We start from the raw sequence: 27,976 nt of genomic DNA on the forward strand, positions 1-27,976 counted from the left end.
CAAGATGTAATACTTCCACGTCCTTCATTTTTTAAAAAAAGTGTCCTATCTACCCTGTGTACAAATGCCCGGCATTCAGATTGTGTTCCTCTCGTAAATTTTCATTTCTTTCATTCATTCAGAACTTGCCCCCCCCCCCCCCCCGAACACTTTTGGTTCCTTCAGTCTTTTAAAACTCTCCTATGTACCCTGTGTGCTAATGGCCAGCATTGAGATTGTTTTCCTGTCCCAAATTTGCATGTCTTTCAGTCATTCACAACTCCCCCCCCCCCCCCCTTCTCCAGTTTAACACTTTCGTTTCCTTCAGTCTTTTAAAACTCTCCTATCTACCCTGTGTCCTAATGGCCAGCATTCAGATTGTTTTTCTTTCCCAAATGTTCATGTCTTTCAGTCGTTCAGAACTCCCCCCTTCCCCCCATTTAACACTTTCGGTTCCTTCAGTCTTTTAAAACTCTCCTATCAACCCTGTGTCCTAATGGCCAGCACTCAGATTGTTTTGCTTTGCCAAATTGTCTGTCACTGATGTCACTGAGGTCAGTGCATGCCTGCCTAGCAGACCACTTCCGGCAGGCAGGGTCCCAAGCACATCCTGTTGGAGGTGAGAATTATTATATAGGATGTTATCTCAGTAGCAGGCCTAAACTAAACAGCCAGTGTTCACTATTTCTCTTCAACACTGCTACTTATACATCAATTTATTCAATAAAATATTAGGAGCCCTTTTACTAAGCTGCGGTAAAGGGGGCCATGCGCTAGCGGTGATGGATGTTTTTGCCGTGGGCAGGCCCCTTTTACTGCAGCGGGTGAAAATAACCAAAAATGAAATGGCCGCGTGATAAGTTTGCACTTGCCATGCAGCCATTTCAGGGGGGGGGGACACTTACCACCACCCATTGAGGTGGCAGTAAGGGCTCCCATGCTAACCTGGCAGTAACCGGGCAGTGTTGGATACTGCCCAATTACTGCCAGGTAACCCCCTGCAGAAATATTTTTTCAATATTTCCACTAGCACCGGAATTGATGGCTCTGGGAATGGAACTACCGCCAGTACCCATGGGTCTGGCAGTAGTTCCAGGTTGCCACATAGCAACCCTTTAGTAAACAGGCCCCTTAGAGAAGATCACAAACTGGTTAATTGATCTTGAAATAAAGTTTAACCCAGAGAAATCCAAAGGTATTCTTTTTAATAAAAAGAAACCTGATACATTATTGTCCACTATATAAATGGTGAATGCCCCAATACATCGGGTCACATCCTTGAAAATATTAGGACTAATCTTATACAATCAATTACCTTTCTATAAGATGCACATGATTTGCTCAGTGAAACCTCATTATTCTCTTTTGAAGCATTGAGATTTATGGTTCTTTCCATGGTAATTATTAACATAGACTACTGCAACTCAATTGGCAGGGATTCAATGTACAGAACTTCAACAACTATAACTTTTACAAAATACTGCAATAATACTTATAAAAGGTGCCAAGAAATGGGATCATGTCTCAGCATTATTCATAGAGGAACACTAACTTTGTGTGTTAGGGGGAAAGGGAAATGGGACTTGATATACTGCCTTTCTGTGGTTTTTGCAACTACATTCAAAGTGGTTTATATAGTATGTTCAGGTACTTATTTTGTACCAGGGGCAATGGAGGGTTAAGTGGCTTGCCCAGAGTCACAAGGAGCTGCAGTGGGAATTGAACTCAGTTCCCCAGGATCAAAGTCCACTGCACTAATCACTAGGCTACGCCTCCGCTCACCCAGACAGAATCAGGTTTAAAATATTAATCCTGTGTAGTTAACAAAGATTTAGAGATTAAGCATTTAAACAAAGACTCCATAAAAGGGATCCAAAATGTTTCCGTCTAATGGTCCTAGATCTCTCTGCCATTTATCCTGATAAGAGTGTGAGGTTAATAGGAGCGATATATGCAAAAAGTTATATAATTTTGAAATTAATCTCTTAAGACTGAATCCCCCCAAAATAATTTTACAAAAGGTAATTCAAATGAAGAGGTTGTAAAGAAAAATGTTGTAACTAAAATATCTGTACAGACTAAGGGACAAATTATATTTCTATGACCATTTAATAACTGTGCAAAAAGCGGACAGGATTTTCAGCTTTCTGAATATTGGAAGAGAGCTCTTCCCATATTTCTCATGAATTTTTGTGCCAGAAGTGGTATATAAGGAATAAAGTATAAAGACACCCTTGCTATTTTGCAAACTTGATTCCAAATTGTTACGACATTAGAAATAAAAGGATGCTGTTTCAATACACCCTGCCTCTTTTGTATTTTTGAGAAAATTAATGCATCCAGAAGAGTTGAGAAAGCCCAATACACTGCTAACCCAACCCAGTGGATTTCAGACTTTGTATTCCTCCAAAAAAGTAAAGATCTCAATACAGCAAACTAATAACAATATTTGAAATTTGGGAAACCTAAACTTCCTTCCGCTTAATGCACAATCAAGGTTTCATAACTGATTTTAGATATTTAATTCTTTATATGAATTTAATCATATGCTTCTTTAATTCAAAAAAGAAATAGACTGGAATCCTAATAGGAAGCTGAGTAAACAAAACCGATAATCATTTGATAGTACTAATTCTTCCTAACCAAGAAATATTTTTATCTGCATACATTTTTGAAAGGAGGGATCCATAATTTAGATGAAATAAATTCTTTAAGGGGCCCTTTTACTAAGCTGCGGTAGGGCCTATGCACGTGCAGCGTGCGCCAAAATGAGGCTACCGCCAGGCTAGTGCGCCCCCTGGTGGTAATTTCAGATTTGGCGTTTGCTCATTCTGACGGTATAAATTCATTTTTTTTATTTTCTACCGCACACGGAATTTCCGGCAGTAATCGGCAGTTGGCATGCACCAAATGATTACTGCACATGTAGCACGTGAGCCCTTACCACTAAAACAATGGGTGGCAGTAAGGGCTCAGGCCGTAAATAGGCTCACGCCAGTTTTAATTTTAGCACTTGCCCATTCCCTGGCCCATAAAAAAAAATGCCCTTTTTCCCAGGCATGGTAAAAAATGGTCCGGTGCGTGACAAAATACATGCCCACACTACTGCAAGTCACTTTTTACTGCAGCTTAGTAAAAGGGCCCCTAGGTTTTTTTTTATTTATTTTATTTATTTATTTAGTTGCATTTGTATCCCACATTTTCCCACCTATTTGCGGGCTCAGTGTGGCTTACAATACATTGTAAATAATGGAAATACAGTTTGTTACATTATGATTATGGTTACATTGTGAATAGTTAAGGAAGACAGAGTTATATCGGTCACCTTAGGGGCGTAGAAACTATAGGATATGACGTTGGGGAATTACTACGGTGATCGAATAATAACAAGAGAGTGATGGGTAGACAGTTTTTATCTGTGGATAGATTGTTGAGTGGGAGAGAGTACGTGAGGTAATGTCTTGAGGCATTATTATGATGTATATGGGATTTATATGTTTTAATCCTTGCGGTATGTTTTTTCAAAGAGATAGGTCTTTAATTGTTTGCGGAAGTCTGTCAACTCATAGACCGCTCTCAGGCCGCGTGGCAGTGCGTTCCAGAGTTGTATTTTATTTATTTTATTTTGATATTTGATCCCCTCCACATACTTGAGTCAAGCTTGAAAACCCAATGTATATGGAGATTGGAGCTGATGATTAGCAGCACCATTACACAACATCAATGTAGATTTTGAAACGTGCTGTATGTCCTGACATTGAACCAAAGTATTCAGTCAAGCACATTATAGAGATAAGTGACTCTCTAAAATGAGTAAGAAAAATTACAGTATCATCTGCATATAAGGAAACTGAATGTTAATTTTTATTAGCCAGTATTCCATGAATATTTATACACTGCCTTACTGCAACAGCTAATGGTTAATGGCAATTGTGAAGAAGAGAGGTGACAATATGCACCCTTATTTCGTCCCATAATACAAGCAGACATTTTCTGAGTACCATCCATTTACCATAACTCAAGCTTTAGGAGATGTATATAAGCCCTAATCCATTGCAAAAAGTTAAGAATAGAAAGCAGCATTTTGGATGGTTTCCAGATATGGCTACATCTAGACAGAAAAAGAGGAAACTATTTTTATTTTTAAAGTCTAGAGTCCAACAAATCAGGGCTCAATTTCTTTTGAAATTTCCTTGCAAGTGTACTGTGTGGTATAATGCTGTGAAGTATATGTTTTGAGCCATCACAATTAGGGACTTGTTTACTAAGCCACACTAGAGGTGCGTTAGCAATTTTAGCGTGCGCTAAGCATTAGCGTGTGCTATGTAGATGCCCATAATATTCCAATGGGCATCTACACAGCGCACGCTAATATTTATCACGTACTAAAAACGCTAGCGAACTTTAGTAAACAGGGCCCTATAGTTTAGTTTTTGAGTGATAAATGTCCTGCTACTACCTCTGTTGACAATCCATCATAGACTCAAACTGTTTGGTTCAGACTTTGTCTGCTTTGGTGTAATGTTATGTCTGCTTTATTAGCCCTATATTTAATTTTCTTCAAACTTATTTTCCTTTTTTGTTCTCTCCTATTTGTTACCTCTGTCTCTATTAAGTTTAAGTGGTCAGACCCGTTTCACTCTAATAGCTTCTTCAGTGGTTGTATCTCGACAATCTGGTCATAACTTTAGGATCCATTCATTCTAATGAAACAAATAACATCGCTGTTCATATCTTAGTTAAACGGGTCTGGCCACCATCAGCTGTCAGTTAAGTACTCAACTTCTATAAAGAATTCAGGCGTATTAGCAATGTTACATTGATTGCTGTTTAAAAGATATGATGTTTTATGGAATTAATTAATGACAAATTATAAAATTAAAATAACATTACAAATTTTTAAACATTTTCACAAGGTTTTTTGACCAATGATGAAAAACACTACCTCAGTGAAAGGCGTGGAATAATTAGTAAGTGTTTGGGTGTTTTGAGGTAATTTCCTTGTGTTTTATAAAATTTATAAGTTTGAATACTAAGTGCTGGATTCTTCTATCGTTTATTATCTGCATATTTCGTTTTTTCTATACTAGACTTGTTCTTTTCGACACAGGATTGTATCTCTCCATGAGGTGATTGATACATTACAGATCAGTAGGATCCACAGCAGTCCAAAACAAGTAAAGTCAGAAAAAACACAGTTTATACCTAATTGTTCAACCACACTTTGGTTTTGCCTTTGGGTTTAAAAAGCAATACCATGTACATACATGTAAGGTCTGGATAAATTAAATAAAACCATCAACGTTTTTAGCAAATGCCCCAAATATATAATACTTGGCAGCAATAATTAAACAGTGATTGAATATATAGCAGGAAGCCAACAGATTTATTTTCCTCTGAAAATAATTAACTTTGTATGAACTTTGTGGCTAGTAGTGTGCTGCTTGCTTTTACATCCAAACAGACTTTAGGAAGAAATAAATATATACAACAGAACTGACACATTTAGACTGACTGAACTTCTGCATGAAGGTAGTTTTTCCCTCATTATTCAATACCTCTCTTATAAATAGTAATAAAAATATCAAGTTCATTTTTATAATATACCAATGCATTCCACAAAACAAAAGGAGCATGCTCCCACATACCATCTTTCTCATTTGATCTAGGCACAGGAAAAAAAAAGATTTTAAATGCTCCCAGGTTTCTACCTAATTAAGGTTTAAAAATACCTTTGTAGTTAAAATAAAAACTGAATATGATTCTATAATGTGATGTCTGCTTTGGTGGCCCTTTACTAGATGAAAAATCTCAGCACCTGCTAGGGTGTCCCTATAACCAGACCCTCGAAATGGCACACGTTTATGATTTAGAACAAACTACTACTCTAACCGTAAAAGGTTATTCCATTGTGATACTTTTTCTGTGTACACCCGTATGCTGCACAAGTCAGCATGTTTCTAACTATAACTGAGATAAAATAACAATGAACAATGACAATGTGGATGCAGCACTCTTAGTTTGGTTTTTTTTTAAGTACCAAGATGGCAGCTGCTAGGGGAAACCAGCTTCAGCCTTTTGACATCATGCCGGCTCCTGTCTTATTAAACCTCCTTGGGCAGGAGCAACTGGGGACCACTCCTGTCCTGACTATACCACTAGTCTTCAAGGGATTGTAAGATAGGCATCTACAGGTGAGCAGAGGGAGAGGCAACTCCTGTTTGGAAGGGAGGGGGAGGAAGGGAGACAGACAGGACAAAGCACAAATTTGTACATGCAGGACGTCAGACTCACAGAAACAGAAGCCTACCCTTGCAGATCAGCAATGCGGCCGCACTGAAGAGGACTTCGGCTGGCGGGGGTTGGGGACCCCCGCCAGCAAAAGTATCCGAAGGCGGCGGTGGGGGAGGGTTGGCGGTGGCGGGAAGAGGGGGTCGTTGGCGGTGGCGGGAAGAGGGGGTCGAAAAGGTTGGGGCCGGGGGGGGGTCAAAGGTGGCGATGGCAGCGGTGGGGGGGGGGTCAAAATGGTGATGGGGTTAAAAATGGCGTGGGGGGTTCGGCGGCGCCAGGGGGGGCTAAAATGTGCCCCCTACTTCAGGCTCTAAACCCCCCTCCCACCAAAGTCTGGCTACGCCCCTGCCCAAAGCTACTTAGCGCGCCTTTGTAAAAGGACCCCTCATGCATGCATAGTGCAATGCTGCCAAAAGCTTTTTAAAGTAATAAAATGCTGTGTAGCATTCGCACTGAGATCTGTTGGATGGCATCATCCATATGTGAGATCACATATCCTGCTTTCCTTGCAGAACATCTGCTACAGGTGAATAACTTTGCTTTCAAGTCCAAGGATACTAAACAATCATTCCTTTGTATTAATGGCAGAATGGTGGCTAGAAAATTCATGTTGAATTTCTCTTTCTTAATGTATTTGTTCAGACCTCGAAGATCCAATTTGGGATTCACTCCCTCGTCGTCTTCAGAATCAGAAAATAAATTTGGAATAAAAGCCTTGATTCTTTTAAAGCACAGTACTTTTCCTGTAGTATTGGCCAGCAGTAGAGCCTTGATTTCTTGCTGATGAATATTGTGCTGGCTCAGAGCAGGTAGACGATGACTTGATCTATCAGGGGGGATTTATTTTAGACATAACCTGTATATATTTTTTAATAATAGTTAACATTTGTCTGTGGTGATACATTTCCAACTGTCCAGAAAAAGGGAAAGATATGCTTATATTAGAATGCCTGAGGCCTGTGCATAAACAAAAACAGCTGCTCTGCTGATTTCTGCATCGTCAATTTGCCTCAGGCTGCTGATACTGTTGATAAGGCCTCTGCCATAATTGAATAGTTGGTATTGTTTGTAAGGATAGTAGGGTCTACTATAGCTGGGATACCATTGTCAAGGAAAAGAAGGCCTCCATTGATCAATGTTCTCCACAGACTGAACAGGAGAACAATTGTCTTTAATCAAGGATATTCTCTCTTTCATTTTTTCACCAAAGAGAGTCTCACCTATGTAAGGGACAACTGCTATTTGCTCATGTACATCTTCTCTAAGACCAGATTTTTTTTTTCACTTTTTATTTATAAACCCTCCTGTTTACAAAGCCATGCTAACAGCTGCCTGTGCAGTAATGCCGACTGGGCTGTGTTGGTATTGCCACGCGGTAGCAGTTAATGCGGCTTTGTAAACAGGAGGGAACATTAAAAAATAAACAGAAAACAGTACAAATAACAATAATATGGATTTAGGGCGGGGAAAAAAGTTAGGAGCTTAGCACTGATTTGCAGCACTAGGCTTATAAATTAGGCTAATAAATCTAGTCAAATGAATGACCGGCTTCCATTTATAACTGTTAAACTCCTAAATTAAGATGAATTTTCAGCTGAAAACCTAGGCTCCTAATTTTGCTGAAAATAGCTTTTTTGAACATAGGGCCCAAAGTTTATTTCTAGGTAAAAAGCACTGTCATATCTGCACAGGTTAAAAAAAAAAAGTTTGGTTCATTTTTGGATGTTTCACATTTTTCCCAGTTTTCAGGCATTTTTTGTTTTATTTCTAACATTTTTCATGTGCACTGGAACTTTTTAATGCATACAAATCATTTGTACACATCTATGCAGATGACGTCACAATCTACATTCCCTTCAGTCATGAACTGACAGAAATAACCAATGAAATCAATGACGGCCTGAACATCATGAACTCCTGGGCAAATTCATTCCAACTGAAACTGAACACTGAAAAAACACACTGCCTCATCCTCTCATCTCAACATAACAAGTACAAACCCACAACCATAAAAACCCTAGAACACACCCTCCCTACCTCAGACAGCCTAAAAATACTCGGCGTCACAATTGACCGCAACCTTACCCTTGAGAGCCAAGTAAACTCCGTAATAAAGAAAATGTTCTATTCGATGTGGAAACTTAAACGAATAAAACCTTTCTTCCCTGAGGGAAATCTTTTGAAACCTAATACAATCAATGGTCCTAAGCCACGCAGATTACTGCAACGCCATCTATACGGGATGTAAAGAACAACTCGCAAAAAAACTCCAGACCGCCTAAAACACAGCTGCCAGGCTGATATTTGGTAAATCACGCTTTGAAAGTGCTAAACCCCTCCAAGAAAAGCTGCACTGGCTCCCAATCAAAGAACAGATCATCTTCAAAATCTGCACCTTTGTCCACAAAATTATCTACAGCGTAGTCCCAGGATACATGAAAGACCTCATAGATCTACCAACCGGAAACAGAATCGGATTATCACGATCATACCTAAACCTACATTACCCAAATTGCAAAGAACTTAAATAGAAAACAACCTATGCATCCAGCTTCTCCTACGTAAGCGCACAACTATGGAATGGACTCCCAAAAGCTGTAAAAATAATCCATGACCATCTAAACTTCAGAAAATCCCTAAAACCAACCACTTCAAAAAGGCTTACCACACCGATCCAACGTAAATCCCCACACCCAGCAACACAGCACAACCAATGATCGTACTGGACAATATTTATTTATTTATTTATTTATTGTGAACATTTATATCCCACATAATCTCACTAAGGCAGGCTTTATATGGCTTACAACATTTGATGAACAGAACTACATAATAACTCTAGTACAAAACTGAGAATAAGGCAAATGAGGGTGAGGGAGGGAAACAGCGGGAGAAAGGAATGCGGAATTGCAGGAGATCAAGCAGCAGAGGAGTATGAACGATCACAGAGGTAGGTCTTTAGGGACTTCTTGAACAGACTGTGATCGGCTGACTCTCTTAACGTTCATGGTAGAGCATTCCAGTAACGGGGACACATAAAGCTAAAAGAGGAGGCAAAGAGTAGTTTGTATCTTAAGTTCCTGCAGTTAGGAAAGTGAAGATTGAGATAGGTAAGGGACAACTTCTCGGAATTTCTGGGAGAGAGGTCAACCAGGCTGTACATATAAGCTGGAGCGTCCCCATATACAATCTTCATTCCCTTCGACCTTCATGGTGCCTGACACACACCTACCTCATTCGACCACAATACAACCTTGTATTTGTTATCAACCGACTGGCAAACGCCTTTACGGTATTAAGCGAATGCTACATACCTGTAGAAGGTATTCTCTGAGGACAGCAGGCTGATTGTTCTCACTGATGGGTGACGTCCACGGCAGCCCCTCCAATCGGAATCTTCACTAGCAAAGTCCTTTGCTAGTCCTCGCGCGCCCGCGCGCACCGCGCATGCGCGGCCGTCTTCCCACCCGAAACCGGCTCGAGCCGGCCAGTCCAGTATGTAGCAAGACAATACAAGGGAAGACACAACTCCAAAGGGGAGGCGGGCGGGTTTGTGAGAACAATCAGCCTGCTGTCCTCGGAGAATACCTTCTACAGGTATGTAGCATTCGCTTTCTCCGAGGACAAGCAGGCTGCTTGTTCTCACTGATGGGGTATCCCTAGCCCCCAGGCTCACTCAAAACAACAACCATGGTCAATTGGGCCTCGCAACGGCGAGGACATAACTGAGATTGACCTAAAAAATTTACCAACTAACTGAGAGTGCAGCCTGGAACAGAACAAACAGGGCCCTCGGGGGGTGGAGTTGGATCCTAAAGCCCAAACAGGTTCTGAAGAACTGACTGCCCGAACCAACTGTCGCGTTGGGTATCCTGCTGCAGGCAGTAATGAGATGTGAATGTGTGGACAGATGACCACGTCGCAGCTTTGCAAATTTCTTCAATAGAGGCTGACTTCAAGTGGGCTACCGACGCAGCCATGGCTCTAACATTATGAGCCGTGACATGACCCTCAAGAGCCAGCCCCGCCTGGGCGTAAGTGAAGGAAATGCAATCTGCTAGCCAATTGGATATAGTGCGTTTCCCCACAGCCACTCCCCTCCTATTGGGATCAAAAGAAACAAACAATTGGGCGGACTGTCTGTTGGGCTGTGTCCGCTCCAGGTAGAAGGCCAATGCTCTCTTGCAGTCCAATGTGTGCAGCTGACGTTCAGCAGGGCAGGAATGAGGACGGGGAAAGAATGTTGGCAAGACAATTGACTGGTTCAGATGGAACTCCGACACGACCTTTGGCAAGAACTTAGGGTGAGTGCGGAGGACTACTCTGTTATGATGAAATTTGGTGTAAGGGGCCTGGGCTACCAGGGCCTGAAGCTCACTGACTCTACGAGCTGAAGTAACTGCCACCAAGAAAATGACCTTCCAGGTCAAGTACTTCAGATGGCAGGAATTCAGTGGCTCAAAAGGAGGTTTCATCAGCTGGGTGAGAACGACATTGAGATCCCATGACACTGTAGGAGGCTTGACAGGGGGCTTTGACAAAAGCAAACCTCTCATGAAGCGAACAACTAAAGGCTGTCTTGAGATCGGCTTACCTTCCACACGGTAATGGTATGCACTGATTGCACTAAGGTGAACCCTTACAGAGTTGGTCTTGAGACCAGACTCAGACAAGTGCAGAAGGTATTCAAGCAGGGTCTGTGTAGGACAAGAGCGAGGATCTAGGGCCTTGCTGTCACACCAGATGGCAAACCTCCTCCATAAAAAGAAGTAACTCCTCTTAGTGGACTCTTTCCTGGAAGCAAGCAAGATGCGGGAGACACCCTCTGACAGACCCAAAGAGGCAAAGTCTACGCTCTCAACATCCAGGCCGTGAGAGCCAGGGACCGGAGGCTGGGATGCAGAAGAGCCCCTTCGTCCTGCGTGATGAGGGTCAGAAAACACTCCAATCTCCATGGTTCTTCGGAGGATAACTCCAGAAGAAGAGGGAACCAGATCTGACGCGGCCAAAAAGGAGCAATCAGAATCATGGTGCCTCGGTCTTGCTTGAGTTTCAACAAAGTCTTCCCTACCAGAGGAATGGGAGGATAAGCATACAGCAGGCCCTCCCCCCAATCCAGGAGGAAGGCATCCGATGCCAGTCTGCCGGGGGCCTGAAGCCTGGAACAGAACTGAGGGACTTTGTGGTTCGCTCGAGATGCGAAGAGATCCACCAAGGGGGTGCCCCACGCTTGGAAGATCTGGCGCACCACTCGGGAGTTGAGCGACCACTCGTGAGGTTGCATAATCCTGCTCAGTCTGTCGGCCAGACTGTTGTTTACGCCTGCCAGTTATGTGGCTTGGAGCCCCATGCCGTGACGGCGAGCCCAGAGCCACATGCTGACGGCTTCCTGACACAGGGGGCGAGATCCGGTGCCCCCCTGCTTGTTGACATAGTACATGGCAACCTGGTTGTCTGTCTGAATTTGGATAATTTGGTGGGACAGCCGATCTCTGAAAGCCTTCAGAGCGTTCCAGATCGCTCGCAACTCCAGGAGATTGATCTGTAGACCGCGTTCCTGGAGGGACCAGCTTCCTTGGGTGTGAAGCCCATCGACATGAGCTCCCCATCCCAGGAGAGACGCATCCGTGGTCAGCACTTTTTGTGGCTGAGGAATTTGGAAAGGACGTCCCAGAGTCAAATTGGACCAAATCATCCACCAATACAGGGATTCAAGAAAACTCGTGGACAGGTGGATCACGTCTTCTAGATCCCCAGCAGCCTGAAACCACTGAGAAGCTAGGGTCCATTGAGCAGATCTCATGTGAAGGCGGGCCATGGGAGTCACATGAACTGTGGAGGCCATGTGGCCCAGCAATCTCAACATCTGCCGAGCTGTGATCTGCTGGGACGTTCGCACCCGCGAGACGAGGGACAACAAGTTGTTGGCTCTCGTCTCTGGGAGATAGGCGCGAGCCGTCCGAGAATCCAGCAGAGCTCCTATGAATTCGAGTCTCTGTGCTTGGAGAAGATGGGACTTTGGGTAATTTATCACAAACCCCAGTAGCTCCAGGAGGCGAATAGTCATCTGCATGGACTGCAGGGCTCCTGCCTCGGACGTGTTCTTCACCAGCCAATCGTCGAGATATGGGAAGACGTGCACCCCCAGCCTGCGAAGTGCTGCTGCTACTACAGCCAAGCACTTTGTGAACACCCTGGGCGCAGAGGCGAGCCCAAAGGGTAGCACACAGTACTGGAAGTGACGTGTGCCCAGCTGAAATCGCAGATACTGTCTGTGAGCTGGCAGTATCGGGATGTGTGTGTAGGCATCCTTCAAGTCCAGAGAGCATAGCCAATCGTTTTCCTGAATCATGGGAAGGAGGGTGCCCAGGGAAAGCATCCTGAACTTTTCTTTTACGAGATATTTGTTCAGGGCCCTTAGGTCTAGGATGGGACGCATCCCCCCTGTTTTCTTTTCTACAAGGAAGTACCTGGAATAGAATCCCAGCCCTTCTTGCCCGGATGGCACGGGCTCGACCGCATTGGCGCTGAGAAGGGCGGAGAGTTCCTCTGCAAGTACCTGCTTGTGCTGGAAGCTGTAAGACTGAGCTCCCGGTGGACAATTTGGAGGTTTTGAGGCCAAATTGAGGGTGTATCCTTGCCGGACTATTTGCAGAACCCACTGATCGAAGGTTATGAGAGGCCACCTTTGGTGAAAAGCTTTCAACCTCCCCCCGACCGGCAGGTTGCCCGGCACGGACACTTGGATGTCGGCTATGCTCTGCTGGAGCCAGTCAAAAGCTCGCCCCTTGCTTTTGCTGGGGAGCCGCGGGGCCTTGCTGAGGCGTACGCTGCTGACGAGAGCGAGCGCGCTGGGGCTTAGCCTGGGCCGCAGGCTGTCGAGAAGGGGGATTGTACCTACGTACGCTTGCCAGAAGAGTAGGGAACAGTCCTCCTTCCCCAAAAAAATCTTCTACCTGTAGAGGTAGAGGCTGAAGGCTGCCGGCGGGAGAACTTGTCGAATGCGGTGTCCCGCTGGTGGAGATGCTCTACCACCTGCTCGACCTTCTCTCCAAAAATATTGTCCGCACGGCAAGGCGAGTCCGCAATCCGCTGCTGGAGTCTATTCTCCAGGTCGGAGGCACGCAGCCATGAGAGCCTGCGCATCACCACACCTTGAGCAGCGGCCCTGGACGCAACATCAAAGGTGTCATACACCCCTCTGGCCAGGAATTTTCTGCACGCCTTCAGCTGCCTGACCACCTCCTGAAAAGGCTTGGCTTGCTCAGGGGGGAGCGCATCAACCAAGCCCGCCAACTGCCGCACATTGTTCCGCATGTGTATGCTCGTGTAGAGCTGGTAAGACTGGATTTTGGCCACGAGCATAGAGGAATGGTAGGCCTTCCTCCCAAAGGAGTCTAAGGTTCTAGAGTCTTTGCCCGGGGGCGCCGAAGCATGCTCCCTAGAACTCTTAGCCTTCTTTAGGGCCAGATCCACAACTCCAGAGTCGTGAGGCAACTGGGTGCGCATCAGCTCTGGGTCCCCATGGATCCGGTACTGGGACTCGATCTTCTTGGGAATGTGGGGATTACTTAATGGCTTGGTCCAGTTCGCAAGCAATGTCTTTTTCAGGACATGGTGCAAGGGAACAGTGGACGCTTCCTTAGGTGGAGAAGGATAGTCCAGGAGCTCAAACATTTCAGCCCTGGGCTCGTCCTCCACAACCACCGGGAAGGGGATGGCCGTAGACATCTCCCGGACAAAGGAAGCGAAAGACAGACTCTCAGGAGGAGAAAGCTGTCTTTCAGGGGAGGGAGTGGGATCAGAAGGAAGACCCTCAGACTCCTCGTCAGAGAAATATCTGGGGTCTTCCTCTTCTTCCCACGAGGCCTCAGCTTCGGTGTCAGACACAAGTTCACGAACCTGTGTCTGCAACCTCGCCCGGCTCGACTCAGTGGAGCCACGTCCACGATGGGGGCGTCAAGAGGTAGACTCCCTCGCCCGCATCGGCGAAGCTCCCTCCGCCGACGTAGTCGGGGAGCCTTCCTGGGAGGTGGCCGCAGTCGGCACCGCACGCGGTACCGACGTCGGGGACCAGAACCCCGGGCGATGGGCCAGCCGGCGCCACGCTCGACGGTACCGGAGGCGCAAGCACCGCCGGTACCGGAGGGGTAGGGCGCAACAGCTCTCCCAGAATCTCTGGGAGAACGGCCCGGAGGCTCTCGTTCAGAGCGGCTGCAGAGAAAGGCATGGAGGTCGATGCAGGCGTCGACGTCAGAACCTGTTCCGGGCGTGGAGGCTGTTCCGGGCTGTCCAGAGTGGAGCGCATCGACACCTCCTGAACAGAGGGTGAGCGGTCCTCTCGGTGCCGATGCCTGCTGGGTGCCGACTCCCTCGGCGACCCAGAGCTCTCGGTGCCGACGCGGGGAGGAGACCGGTGTCGATGCTTCTTCGACTTCTTCCGAAGCATGTCACCGGAGCTCCCCGGCACCGACGAGGAGGACGTAGAATCCAGCCGTCGCTTCCTCGGGGCCGAGGTCGAAGGAGGTCGATCTCGGGGGGGCTGTACCGCAGGAGCCCTCAGGGTAGGGGGAGACCCACCCGAAGGCTCACCGCCACCAGCAGGGGAATGGACAGCCCTCACCTGCACTCCTGACGATGCACCACCGTCCGACGACATCAGCAGACGAGGTCCCGGTACCACCGACGTCGATGCAGCTATCCGATGTCTCGGCGCCGATGCAGAGGGCCGATGCCTCGATGCACTCGATGCACTGGCGGCCGAGGATGAAGGTCTGGACGCTGACGACGTCGATGCACTCGATGACCTTGGTGTCGATGCCGACGAGGAGCCCGAGAACAAAACGTTCCACTGGGCCAATCTCGCTACCTGAGTCCGCCTTTGTAACAGGGAACACAGACTACAGTTCTGAGGACGGTGCTCGGCCCCCAGACACTGAAGACACGACGAGTGCCTATCAGTGAGCGAGATTACCCGGGCGCACTGGGTGCACTTCTTGAAGCCGCTGGAAGGCTTCGATGTCATGGGCGGAAAAATCACGCCGGCGAAATCAAAATCCGAAATGGCGAATTTGAGCACCAAAAAGTTTTAGGGAGAAAATCTCGACCGAGGCCGAAAGAGGCCTACCCCGACGACGAAAGAAAACTTACCGGGGCAAAGACTGAAAAATACGGGAAGGGACAAACGAAGCCCGGGGGGCTTCCGGAGCACTTCCCAACAATTTTTTAAAGATTTTCCGAAGAAAACACACGTCAACGAAAAAAGGACGCGCGAGGTCGACTTTCCGGGGCTCGACACGGCGAAAACACGACCGTACCGAGTGCGGACAAAAGAAGACTGGCCGGCTCGAGCCGGTTTCGGGCGGGAAGACGGCCGCGCATGCGCGGTGCGCGCGGGCGCGCGAGGACTAGCAAAGGACTTTGCTAGTGAAGATTCCGATTGGAGGGGCTGCCGTGGACGTCACCCATCAGTGAGAACAAGCAGCCTGCTTGTCCTCGGAGAATGTAAGTCACATTGAGCCTGCAGACAGGTGGGAAAATGTGGGGTACAAATGTAACAAATAAATAAAAATAAATTAAATCATGTACTAATTTTAAAGCATGCTAACAAATACACATTCTTAATCATTACTAATGATTCATAGCATGGTCTAGTTTGCCTGAACATGTGAACTCTCAATTTAAGTATACAACAGATACCTTTAGAGCAGGGGTTCAGGACCCTGTCGGGACACACCCAGACAGTCAGGTTTTCAGAATTGCCACAAGTAATATGCATGAGATAGATTTGCATGCAATGGAGATAGTCATGCATATTCATTGTGAATATCCTGAAAACTGGCCAGGTGTGTCTCAAGGACTGGGTTAAGAAAACCCAATTTAGACTGAGATCAATGTATTCTGCTTTGTGCCAGTATAAGGCTGTCAATTGCCAACTCTTCCTCCTTACAAGCAAGATTTTTCTTTACAGGGCTGTAGATATGCCACTTTGGCTTTGTCCATCCTGGAAATTCTTTGATTGGTGTTTTTCATGCAAGGAGTTTAAGACTACACCCTCATTTTTCACTTGTCAATAAAAAGATACTGTAAAACTATTGAGGACAAGTTCCATAAAGCTTACTTGAAGTTAATTAGTAGCTTTTATCAGAAAGGTGTCATTAAACATGTTCAGATTCTATGATCTTTGAGCTGTTCCAGTATAAAACAATATTCAACACCAGCTGAACTTAAAGGATTTCTTTGGAGCTTTGTGAACTGCAAACTGCTGGGAAATGTCTTCCTTGGATAATCTGCTCCCTTTGGTTTTCCTGATCACCACCTATTTGATGGTTACACAGGCTGCAGAACGTAAGACAATTTTACAAATGCTTTTATTTCTTAACTTGCCAATATGGTTTAATTTACAAGGACTATACCCAGGGCCCTGGTCTCCTGCAGTTCCACAGTCATGGGCAAGGCTGGCTTATCCATTAGGCAAACTAGATAGTTGCCTAGGGGAGCAGCTTCTGGGAATGGGGGATGTTGGTAAAGAGCAACTAAAGTAAAAAAAACAATAGGTCCTGACAGCCATACAAATGCAATGAACCATTAGGGCATACTATTACCCACAAGTGGTAGACAGTTTTACACATATATATAAAAAGAGGGCAATTACCAAAAGCCATTTACACAAAAGAATGATGTCCAGTTATATGTTTTCAAACTATAAACAATATTAGACGTGATCTCCTATAGGGTTAGCACAATATCTAGACGATTAGGAGATTCTAAACACAGAGCATAGGTTATATGTTTTCACAGGATTGTTCTGGTTGGGGTAGTGTTGAGGTGATCATGATTGTTTAATTATCAAACTGTTGTGGGGAGGGGTGAGGGGTCATGAGGAGAGATTACCTAAGGCATCTTATACTTTTGCACTAATCCTTGTATGAGGACAGTTGCAAAATTTGCCTTTTTTGTGGAATTGGCTGGTCCTTATTGAATCACCATGGGGCAAAGTTGAGTCTGGCAATTGAAGGACCAGTTGTACCACAGTGATGGTGCATTTCAACTCCCTGTCCCCATACATTTCCTCATCTCACTTTCCCTCCACACTGATAATTTTGCAAGAAGAAGAGGAGGAGAGAGGCAGCCCATCAGACTTTATCCTTGTCCTCTGCCTCCCTGAACTTGACTGCTGATTGGAATTGTACAGGGCATCATATAGCCATATGGTTCAAATCAACAATTTTGTCCCAGGAGGCAGAGTATAACAACATGGTCCAATGGGCAGCTTCTCTTCCTCTTGCCATGTAATTGGAGGGAGGGGGAGAATAAGATTGAGGATAGAGATTGGAGGAGTGAAGGGGTTATGTGAAAGAGTTGCTGGGAGATGAGGGCTGTTGTAAATGAGGTAAAATGTGATGAAGCAGCTAGGGAAGTTGATTAGATAACAGATAGTATATGTGTATGTGTGTATGGTCACCTGAGATGGGGCAGAAAAGGATAAGAGGAAAGAAGAGAAAGGGGTAGAAATGGGGAAAGAAGGGGTAGAGACAAGTCCTGGGGAGACAGAGGTAGGGATGTGAGGAGCAATAGAGATGGACATTAGGAGTGTGCAGTGGCAAATTTGTTTGGATCATTTTGCTTTAAAAAAATGCATTCTTGCATTTAGTTTGGTTATGCCTGTAAGTTAACTTTTTGTGTGTCAAGTGATTTTATGTGCATTAAAATCAAATTGTTGAGTGTAATAAATAAAACATAATAAAATGAATACCCCTGGTAATATCTCCATTTCTTCTCTCTCAGTGCTGCCCCCAAGATCCCCAGAACCTCTCTCTCTGCTTTGTTTCTTAGTTTACCAAAATATGCTTTATGGTCATTACATATTGCACAGAACACTGCAGCCCATGTACTTTTTTGTTTTCTTACATTGGCTGCCAATTGAGTACAGAGTGCAATATAAGATTTTGTTGTTGGTATTTAAAGTGATAACTAATAAAATTTCCCTAGTGATTTCAGCAAGTTTGCATTTACATCAGCCTTCTCGGTCCTTAAGGTCAGCATCTTCTAATGCACTTGATATTCCATCTTTGAAGACTGTTTATTTGGATATTCAGCCAGGGCCACATAACTCTTATGCGGGCCCCAGATGATTATTGCTCAGGCTGGCATAAGCTCCGATGCTCAGCCTGCCTGAAATTAGCCCCTAATATTCAGTGCCGGTGCTCGGACATGGCATGGCACTGTATATCAGGGGATAATTTAGCCAGCAACGATCAGTTGCCCGCCTCTGGTTGAATATCAGGGTGGGGGGGGGGGGGGTTATATGTTTTCTGTATGTATGTGATGTGCATGTGCTATGTGAAGATAGTAGGGGGGATGGGAGATAGTTTTTGGTAGTAGTTTTGAGGAGGTGGGGTACTTTGGGGATTAGGTGGCAGTTGCTGAGGGTTGCTTTTGGGGTGCAGGCAGTTTGGGGGTGGGGCCATGTATGAAATGGTACAGCAGCTGCAGGGAAAGTTTTTGGGGGGTAATGGGACAGTTGCATGGGGTAATTTATAGAGTTGAAGTGGTTTGGATGGTGGTGGGCTAGCTGTGCAAAGTAGTTCTTGGGTTGCATAAGAACCTAAGAATAGCCATGCTGAGTTAGATCAAAGGTTCATTTAGCCATGCGTCCTGTTTCCAACAATGGCCAATCCAGGTCACAATAACAGCAATCCCCAAAAGTAGCAAGATTCCATACTATTTATCTCCAGAAATAAGCAGTGGCTTTTCCCAGATCAATCTTAGTAATGGTTTATAGACTTTTCTTTCAGGAATTTGTCAAAACCTTTTTTTAAATCCATCTATTCTAACTGCTTTTACCACATCCTCTGGCATCAAGTTCCAGAGCTTAACTATGCTTTGAGTGATAAATTTTCTCCAATTGGTTTTAAATATACTACATCATGGCACAATCTCTAGTCTTTGCACTTTTTGAAAAAGTTCTACTTCATTCAGGATTTTATAGACCTCTATTGTATCTTCTCCTCTCAGCTGTCTCTTCTCCAAACTGAAGAGCCCCAGCTTCCCTAGCCTTTCCTTATAAGAGAGTCATTCCATCTCCATTACAATTTTGGTCACCCTTCTCTGTACCTCTGTTTTCTCTCTAGCAGGACATGGCAGAGGGAAGCCTGTGAGGCTGGCAGTGAAGGTGTGTCACTGCTGCGCCTGGGAGCGGGGGAGGGGGGCATATTTTGGATCCGGGGGTGGAGGAGAGGAAGGCCCACCCATCTTAACTGTGGGCCCACCCAAAATGATTGGTCTGGCTAAGCCACTGCTCCACATATGCCTCCAAGACTGCCAAGGTTAGGAAATCTTTTTCCTGGAGAATTTGAACCTGTGTGGCCAGACTAGGGGTAGGCCTGGTTTACAGTAAAGCTGTTTTTAAACTCTGCATCTTGTGTTTGGGGTTGGGCAAGAAAGTAACCTAGGTAGGACTTTTCACTAACATTATAAACAACTTTATGTGCAAGACTGCTTGCCTGTGCAGTCAAAGACTTCAGTATATTTTGGTTTAAGAAATAAAGAAGTCTCATTTAAATTTCATTCCTAGTCCAGCTGTTCTGTGAAAGCTCAGTGCTGAATCCTCATTCACTCTATTACACTCTGGAATCACTGGTCCAATCTGGCCCATTTTCAGACTTGATATGTCTTCTTCAGTTTTTCTCCCAAGCAAAATTTCATCATATTCAATTAAATTTTCAGAGAGTTTACTTTGCTCCTCAGACAGATAGAAATTCTTGACCTCTTTTTAAATTCTTTCCAGCTTCCATTGGGTTGGAAAGAATAAAAAGGAATTAAGAAGATTAGAAGGAGTTGGACAAAAGTTAAAAGTTAAGAAGCAAGGCAGTTACCTTGACACCATATGAAGATCTACCTGCCACTATTAAGGAGATTAAGAAAAACAAAATAATTAGAGAAAGCAGTAACGGCCAGAGACAAAACTTATTGAGTTATTTGAAGACATATAGTTTTCCTGCCTTATTCACACTGAAGATTGATCTATTGCTTAAGACATGTCCCGTGAGATCTGCTACATAGGATTTTATAGGTTCCAAGAATCAAAATGAAACCGTTTCATACAAAATTATGAAGGACCTACTAATAGTTGCTTTTTCTTTAATGGTATACATAAAAGTAGAGAAAAAAAGATCTCAGAATCACAACTCAAGCTTCAAAACAACAACATGGAGTGAGAAATACACTATCATTGGTCTAAAAAAAATTCCAATCTTAATGAGCTCAATACAAATTGAATAATGTTTATGAGTTCAATACAAATTGAATAATGTTTATATTAGAAAATCAAAACAGCATACTATTAGCAAAAATCCTTCATAAAGTGAACCAGAAGAGTTCCATAAGCAATCTCTATGCCTTTGTGTCAGTGAGGGTGGAACCAACAGGGCCTTCTTGAGCTCGTGGATGTGAAGGCTCCTTACTGCTGAAGTTGGCGCTGGTGCCAGACCTACTACTGTCTGATTATTGTTGGGGACCTGGACTATCAGAGGCAGGCAGCAGGAGAGAAAGGAAGGTTCGAGGAGAAATACTGGGTGGGGAGGGAGATGGTGTTGGACCGAGGGAGATAAGGAAATAGAGAAAGTGGGTAGGGATGGATGGGTAGGTGGGAGGAAGGGAAGAGAGGAGAGAAGAGGAGAAATGCTGGACATGGATGGAGGGAAGGGGAGAGAGGAGAAATTCCAGACATAGATGGAGGGGAGAGAAGAGAAATGCTGGACATTGATGGAGAGGAGGAGAAAAGGAGAAAAGCTGGGCATGGATGGAGGGGAGGGGAGAGGAGAAATGCTAGACATGGAGGGGAGGGGAGCAAGAAGAAATGCTGGACATGGATGGAGGGGAGGAGAGAGAGGAGAAATGCTGGACATGGAGGGGAGGAAAAAGAAATGCTGGAAATGCTGGACATGGATGGAGGGGAGGAGAGGAAAGAGAGGAAAAATGCTGAACAAGGAGGGGAGGGGATAGAGGAGAATGCTGGACATGAATGGAGAGGAGGGGAGAGAGGAGAAATGCTGGACATGGAAGGGGGAGGAAAAAAGGAAATGCTGGTCATGGATGCAGGGAAGAGAGGAGAAATGATGCTGGAAACGGAAGGGGGAGGAACAAAGGGAAATGCTGGTCATGGATGCAGGGGAGAGAGGAGAAATGATGGACATGGATGGAGGGGAAGGAAGATAGAGGAAGGAGATGCATGTGGTTGGAGGGGAATGGAAGGAAAGAGAGAGAGGAGATGTACATAGATGGAGAGGAGGTAAAGGGAAGACAGGAAAAAACTGCACATGGATGGAGAAAATAGGCAAAAGCTGGAGCCACTCTATACCTCCTCCAGTCAAGTCCACAGAGGACCCAGCTTTTACTTATGGATGTAGGGCAGGAAGTGGAGAAGAAAGGAGGAGCGTAAAGAAATAAATGGACAGGAGGACCTGGAAATGGAGTTAAGAGGACAGATAGAGAGCAGCTGAACCATAGACTGGGACCAACATGTTCAGAAAAACAAAGTCACCGGAAAACAAAGGTAGAAAAAAATCATTTTATTTTCATTTTAGTGTTTGGAATATGTCCAATCTGAGAATTTACATCTGCTGTCTTATTTTGCACTGAATAGGAGGAAACATGTTTCTTTCTGTTTTCCTAGCATTGTGCTGCATGCAGTCAGGCTTCTTGGGATCTCAGGTTAATTTTTGCCTGTATGTGAAGAGGGGCTATCGCTGTTCTGCATGTATGACTGTAAGGCCAGTGTCTGAATAGGGATCCTTTTCTTAGGTTCTAAGATTTTGATAACACATTGGGCTCCTTTTACTAAGCTACACTAATGATTCCTGCATTGAAAATGTGACAAAGTTCATTCAATTCCTATGGGCTTCGTTGCATTTGCTGCAGAAGAATCGCTAGTGTAGCATAGTAAAAGGAGCCTGTTGTGTTTCAGATTGGCAAGACTGTTCTCCTAATTTCTGGTCTATGTGCTGATTTGGTTTGTGTCATTTGGGTGTACTGGAGCTGTAACAGCTTACAGAGATTAATTATACTGGTGTAATTTTTTCAGTGATGCCTTTTTATATACTCCTTGGCTGGTAAAAGGGGTGTGGCTATTATAGGGGTGAAGCCATAGTGACCCCATCCCTAAAGTTGCCCTGTATGAGTACTGGTACCTTTTTTCCTACAAAAAAAAAGCACTGGCTAAATCCATTAGTGCACCTTAGTAAAAGGACCCCCTCAGTATGATAATTTAGGGGCTTTTACAAAGCCGTGCTAGCGTTTTTAGCTCATGGTACAAAATCATCTGTCTCTAGTATTTTACCTCATTCATTGGTTCAAAATGGAGCAGGAATGAACCCTGTTGTTCCTACCCTACTGCTTCTATTTTTCAAAATGGCCTCTGCCGCAGGTCAGCCAGCAAAAATAGTGGCAGGGTGGGAGCAACAGGGATCACTTCTGCCTCATTTTGAGCCAACTCATAGGCCAGCTGTTCCCAATCCAGTCCTCAGGGCACACCTAGTCCCATCGGGTTTTCATGATATCCACAATTAATATGCATGAGATAGATTTGCATGCGCTGCCTTAATTGCATGTCGGCATTTCTGCGTGGCAGCCGCTAGTGTGGCTTTGTAAGAGTGGGGGAATGTATGTTATTGTGGTAGCAATATTGTGTGAGACAAAGTCAGCACGGATTTAGTGAAGGGAAGTCTTGCCTCACCAATCTAATGCATTTTTTTGAGGGGGTAAGCAAACATGTGGACAATGGGGAGCCGGTTGATATTGTATATCTGGATTTTCAGAAGGCGTTTGACAAAGTGCCGCACGAAAGACTCCTGAAGAAATTGCAGAGTCATGGAATCGGAGGTAGGGTATTATTATGGATTAAGAACTGGTTGAAAGATAGGAAGCAGAGAGTAGGATTGCGTGGCCAGTATTCTCAGTGGAGGAGGGTAGTTAGTGGGGTCCCGCAGGGGTCTGTGCTGGGTCCGTTGCTTTTTAATGTATTTATAAATGACCTAGAGATGGGAATAACTAGTGAGGTAATTAAATTCGCCGATGACACAAAATTATTCAGGGTCGTCAAGTCGCAGGAGGAATGTGAACGATTACAGGAGGACCTTGCGAGACTGGGAGAATGGGCGTGCAAGTGGCAGATGAAGTTCAATGTTGACAAGTGCAAAGTGATGCATGTGGGTAAGAGGAACCCGAATTATAGCTACGTCTTGCAAGGTTCCGCGTTAGGAGTTACGGATCAAGAAAGGGATCTGGGTGTCGTCGTCGATGATACGCTGAAACCTTCTGCTCAGTGTGCTGCTGCGGCTAGGAAAGCGAATAGAATGTTGGGTGTTATTAAGAAGGGTATGGAGTCCAGGTGTGCGGATGTTATAATGCCGTTGTATCGCTCCATGGTGCGACCGCACCTGGAGTATTGTGTTCAGTACTGGTCTCCGTATCTCAAAAAAGATATAGTAGAATTGGAAAAGGTACAGCGAAGGGCGACGAAAATGATAGTGGGGATGGGACGACTTTCCTATGAAGAGAGGCTGAGAAGGCTAGGGCTTTTCAGCTTGGAGAAGAGACGGCTGAGGGGAGATATGATAGAAGTGTATAAAATAATGAGTGGAATGGATCGGGTGGAGGTGAAGCGACTGTTCACGCTATCCAAAAATACTAGGACTAGAGGGCATGAGTTGAAGCTACAGTGTGGTAAATTTAAAACGAATCGGAGAAAATTTTTCTTCACCCAACGTGTAATTAGACTCTGGAATTCATTGCCGGAGAACGTGGTACGGGCGGTTAGCTTGACGGAGTTTAAAAAGGGGTTAGATAGATTCCTAAAGGACAAGTCCATAGACCGCTATTAAATGGACTGGAAAAATTCCTCATTTTTAGGTACAACTTGTCTGGAATGTTTTTACGTTTGGGGAGCGTGCCAGGTGCCCTTGACCTGGATTGGCCACTGTCGGTGACAGGATGCTGGGCTAGATGGACCTTTGGTCTTTCCCAGTATGGCACTACTTATGTACTTATGTACTTATGCACACTTTAGTCAATCTAGCTGTTTGCATCAGTGGCAAGAATGCTTAGCACATCTGGTCCAGTGTCAGGGTCTAGCACTCAATAAATGGCTTTCCTAGAGGGTTTATTAGTAGAATAAGACCACATTATTTTCTTAATTTGAATCTGGAATATAATAATAATAATAATAATAATAAAAAGTCCTAAAAGAGTGCCACGTTGAATCTAGGCGTAGCACTTTATTAATGTGTTAAGCCCAGATTTTACCATACTTTAATAAAAGGGCCACTAAATTCTTAATTAGAAGTCATTGGTCTGAATAAAGTACATGGAAAGACAACTATTTTAAAATTATGTTAATACTGCATTTTAGTTTAGTTTGTTGGTTGCCACAGTGTGTGTACTGAGGAATGTTAATGCTTACAATTGCTTTCTAAATGTATGTTTTTTTATTTTTTATTTACAGCCAACTGCACAAGTGATACAGATTTTGCAAGTTGTGTGGGGGATACAGCCTATTTCTGTCCAAAAGGTATAGAATGTAGTTGTAAAGATGGAAAACCATTTTGCAAGTAAGTCTTGGCATATAGAACCTTGTTCAAAATCTGTGCTAAAATATGACCCTCAATGATGCCAAAAGATGAATGTTGTAGGGTGACTTAATAACAGAATTTGCTTTCTGATTTCATCCATGCAAGGTGATGTCTTGATAAGAGCATTAGTTCAGTGCATCCTACATTTTACAAATGAGGTAAGATCAAGAGACAGGTTCCTCATTGTATTAGTATTACATATTGTATCTAGACATTGCAAAACTTTTGAGCCATTTGCATTCCTTGATCTTGCCTCAGTGCCACCATCTTTGAAAATGGCGGCACTTGATTCCACTCGGTAAATCCTGGGATTTTCCTTATTTGATAGAGTGGGCGGAGCGGGATCAAGCACCGAGGCAGGAGCAAGTGGGCATCGCTCCTGTCTCAAGGCATGGGAGTATGGAGGGCCTAGAGAAGGGGTGAACTAGACACCAAGGAAAGATTTTCTTTATAGTAGGAGTCGAGTGTGTGTGTGTGTGTGTGTGTGTAGGAGAGGAGGTGCCTCCCTGTAGTTCAGTATTTTTTCACTCTCTCTCAATGCCCCTTCCCTTCCCCTTCCCATAGATCCAGCATCTCTTCCTCTTTGCCCTCCATCTGTTGGTCTAGTGTGTCTCCCTATTTCTCCTAACCCCACCCCCAGTCTTCTCTCTCCCTCTCTACTCCACTCTCCCCCTCCCTGTGTCTGGCATTGCACCCTCTCCTTCTCCTCTTCCCTCTGCCTGAGGTCCTGCAAACTTGTCATGGGTTGCCAGCACCAAAAACATGAAAACAGGTAGCCTCCAGCCAGCCCCTGGGTCTTACAATTTCCTGTGGGCAGGGTGCAGCAGAGAGAAGACCCAGAACTGGCCAGAGGCAGCCTGTTTTCATGCTTCTGCTACTGCTGGCAACCCACAGCAAGTTTGAAGAACCATAAGGGGTGGGGAGGAGAGGGAGCAATGCCAGACCCATGGGAGAGAGAACTAGACTTGGGTGGTGAGAAGAGAGGTGGAAAGAGGGGGCGAGAGATGCCAGACCCACCAGGAAGGCAGGGGAGGGAATGCTTAACCATTGGACCAAGTGAGGCACTGGCAGTGACATCAGATGCTGGGGATTTTGGCATCATTTTCACTGAGCCAGTGCCTCACCTTGACCAATGGTTAAGATGGTCCTGCTGTCTGAAGTGAAAAGTTTGTTTTCTATTCAGTTATCACACAGTAAAACCTTTCCTTTTTATTCAGGATTGGATTTCTCATTTATTTGTATGAGTAGATAGATAGATAGGGAGATAGGGCGGGTGGGCTCTGAAGCTGAAGAATTCTCCCCTTATTCCACAAAAGCCCAAAGGTAAGAAAAAAGTAATCCCCTTCACTTAATAGTTCTGTGAATAAATAACTGAAAGGAGGTATCAGGTGTTAGTATTGTATAGTGCTGTTCAGTATGCCTACCCACAATTCAGCTAACCTAGGGGCCAATGCAGCAAGTTGCATGGCTTCTACTGCAAAATTTCAAGGTCTGATGCTGTTGGTGGCCCCAGACTGGCTGAAAAGACCTAATGAAATTGATGGTAGAGGATACATTGCCAAGTAAGAACAGACAAAATGTGTAGCAGAGACCTTGCACTATTGTCTCTGTGGTATCAGTGCACCTAACATTTAGGAATCTGCACTTACAGGATGCCTAAATGCTGCAAAGATGCACATAACTTACAGTATTCTGTAAGTTACACGGAGCACCGTCTATGTCTTGCCCTTGCTATACCCATGTGTACACCCCCATTGTAAATACTCGCTATGCAAGATAGTCAAGTATTTAAAGAATAGTGCTTAGGCAAAATGCTGAAGTGTACACCTACCTATGTAGTTTTCTAAACATTTACATGCACAGTGGGCATGTAAATGTTAGCATCCAGTTTATAGAACTACCCATTACATGCAGTGGCGTGCCTAGGTTGGCTGCCACCCGGGGCGGATCGCCGCTGCGCACCCCCTCCCCGGGTGCAGCGGCGTCCGTCCCCCAAGTAGAGCATGACAACCACCACCGGTGCAATGACACCCCCCCCCGGCGCATCAACCCCCCCCCCCCAGCCCCCCCCCCCCCCGGAGTGCATTCCTAGCTGCTGGGAGTAACCTGTTCCGGGGCAGAGGGAGCAGGGAACCAGCGGAGCCGACAGGCATGCGGCTGCTCTCTGCACCCCTCCAGCAGCGTGCACCCGGGACGGACCGCCCCCACCGCCCCGCCCTTGCTACGCCACTGATTACATATATACTACTACTTATCATTTCCATAGCGCTACTAGATGTACGCAGCGCTGTACACTTGTACATGAAGAGACAGTCCCTGCTCGACAGAGCTTACAATCTAATTAGGACAAACAGGACAAATAAGAGATAAGGGAATTACTAAGGTGGGGATGATAAAATAAGAGTACTGAGCAAGTGAGTAAGGGTTAAGAGTTAAAAGCAGCATCAAAAAGGTGGACTTTTAGCCTAGATTTGAAGACGGCTAGAGATGGAGCTTGACGTACCGGCTCAGGAAGTCTATTCCTGACATATGTATAGCTTCTGTTGGCGATCACCCTCCATGTATATTCAGTACCACCACCTATCCAGACAGCAGTGCTGAATATATGTATTTTTTTTATGATGCAGCTGTGTTAAAAAAAAACATGCTTGCTGCCTTCTTTATATATTGATCAATAAATATATAGTAATTTGTTGTCCAACTTTGTTGGACACTTACATCTTCTCAAAATATCTCATTATTTTTAATCATGTTTAATGTTTTAAAAAGTTGTTCCACAGAATTGAATCTTTTCAAAAGCATTGGATTTTTTAATGTTATTTTTGTCTATTCAGGTGCCCATACTATAGGGGCCAGTGGGGAACCTACTGGTACATAGGCTCTAAATGCGACCAACTATGGAATACACTGGACCTTATTGTAATGGTGACGCTTCCTGGGGTGGCACTTGCTTTTGTTGTTGCAGTGATAGCACAGGCAATCCACTACTGTAAGAGCAAGAAATCAAACAAAAAAGTTAAACGTGACAAAAGTAACAGGTGAGTCATTTATTCATATTTTAAAGAATGGCCTTAGGC

The 27,976-nt window shown here is 44.8% G+C and overlaps 1 protein-coding gene across 1 annotated transcript in view; it reads left to right on the forward strand.

The window, feature by feature from the left end:
- The window catches only part of LOC115475169, a 61,488-nt gene that overhangs the window by 19,576 nt on the left and 13,936 nt on the right, over window positions 1-27,976 (forward strand). The window contains exons 2-3 of the mRNA XM_030210926.1: window positions 24,773-24,878; window positions 27,734-27,937. Coding sequence (XP_030066786.1) covers window positions 24,773-24,878; window positions 27,734-27,937 — 310 coding nt within the window. The remainder of the gene's footprint in view (window positions 1-24,772; window positions 24,879-27,733; window positions 27,938-27,976) is intronic.

This window comes from Microcaecilia unicolor, chromosome 7 (genome assembly GCF_901765095.1).
Source record: "Microcaecilia unicolor chromosome 7, aMicUni1.1, whole genome shotgun sequence".
NCBI classification, from domain to species: Eukaryota; Metazoa; Chordata; class Amphibia; order Gymnophiona; family Siphonopidae; genus Microcaecilia; species Microcaecilia unicolor.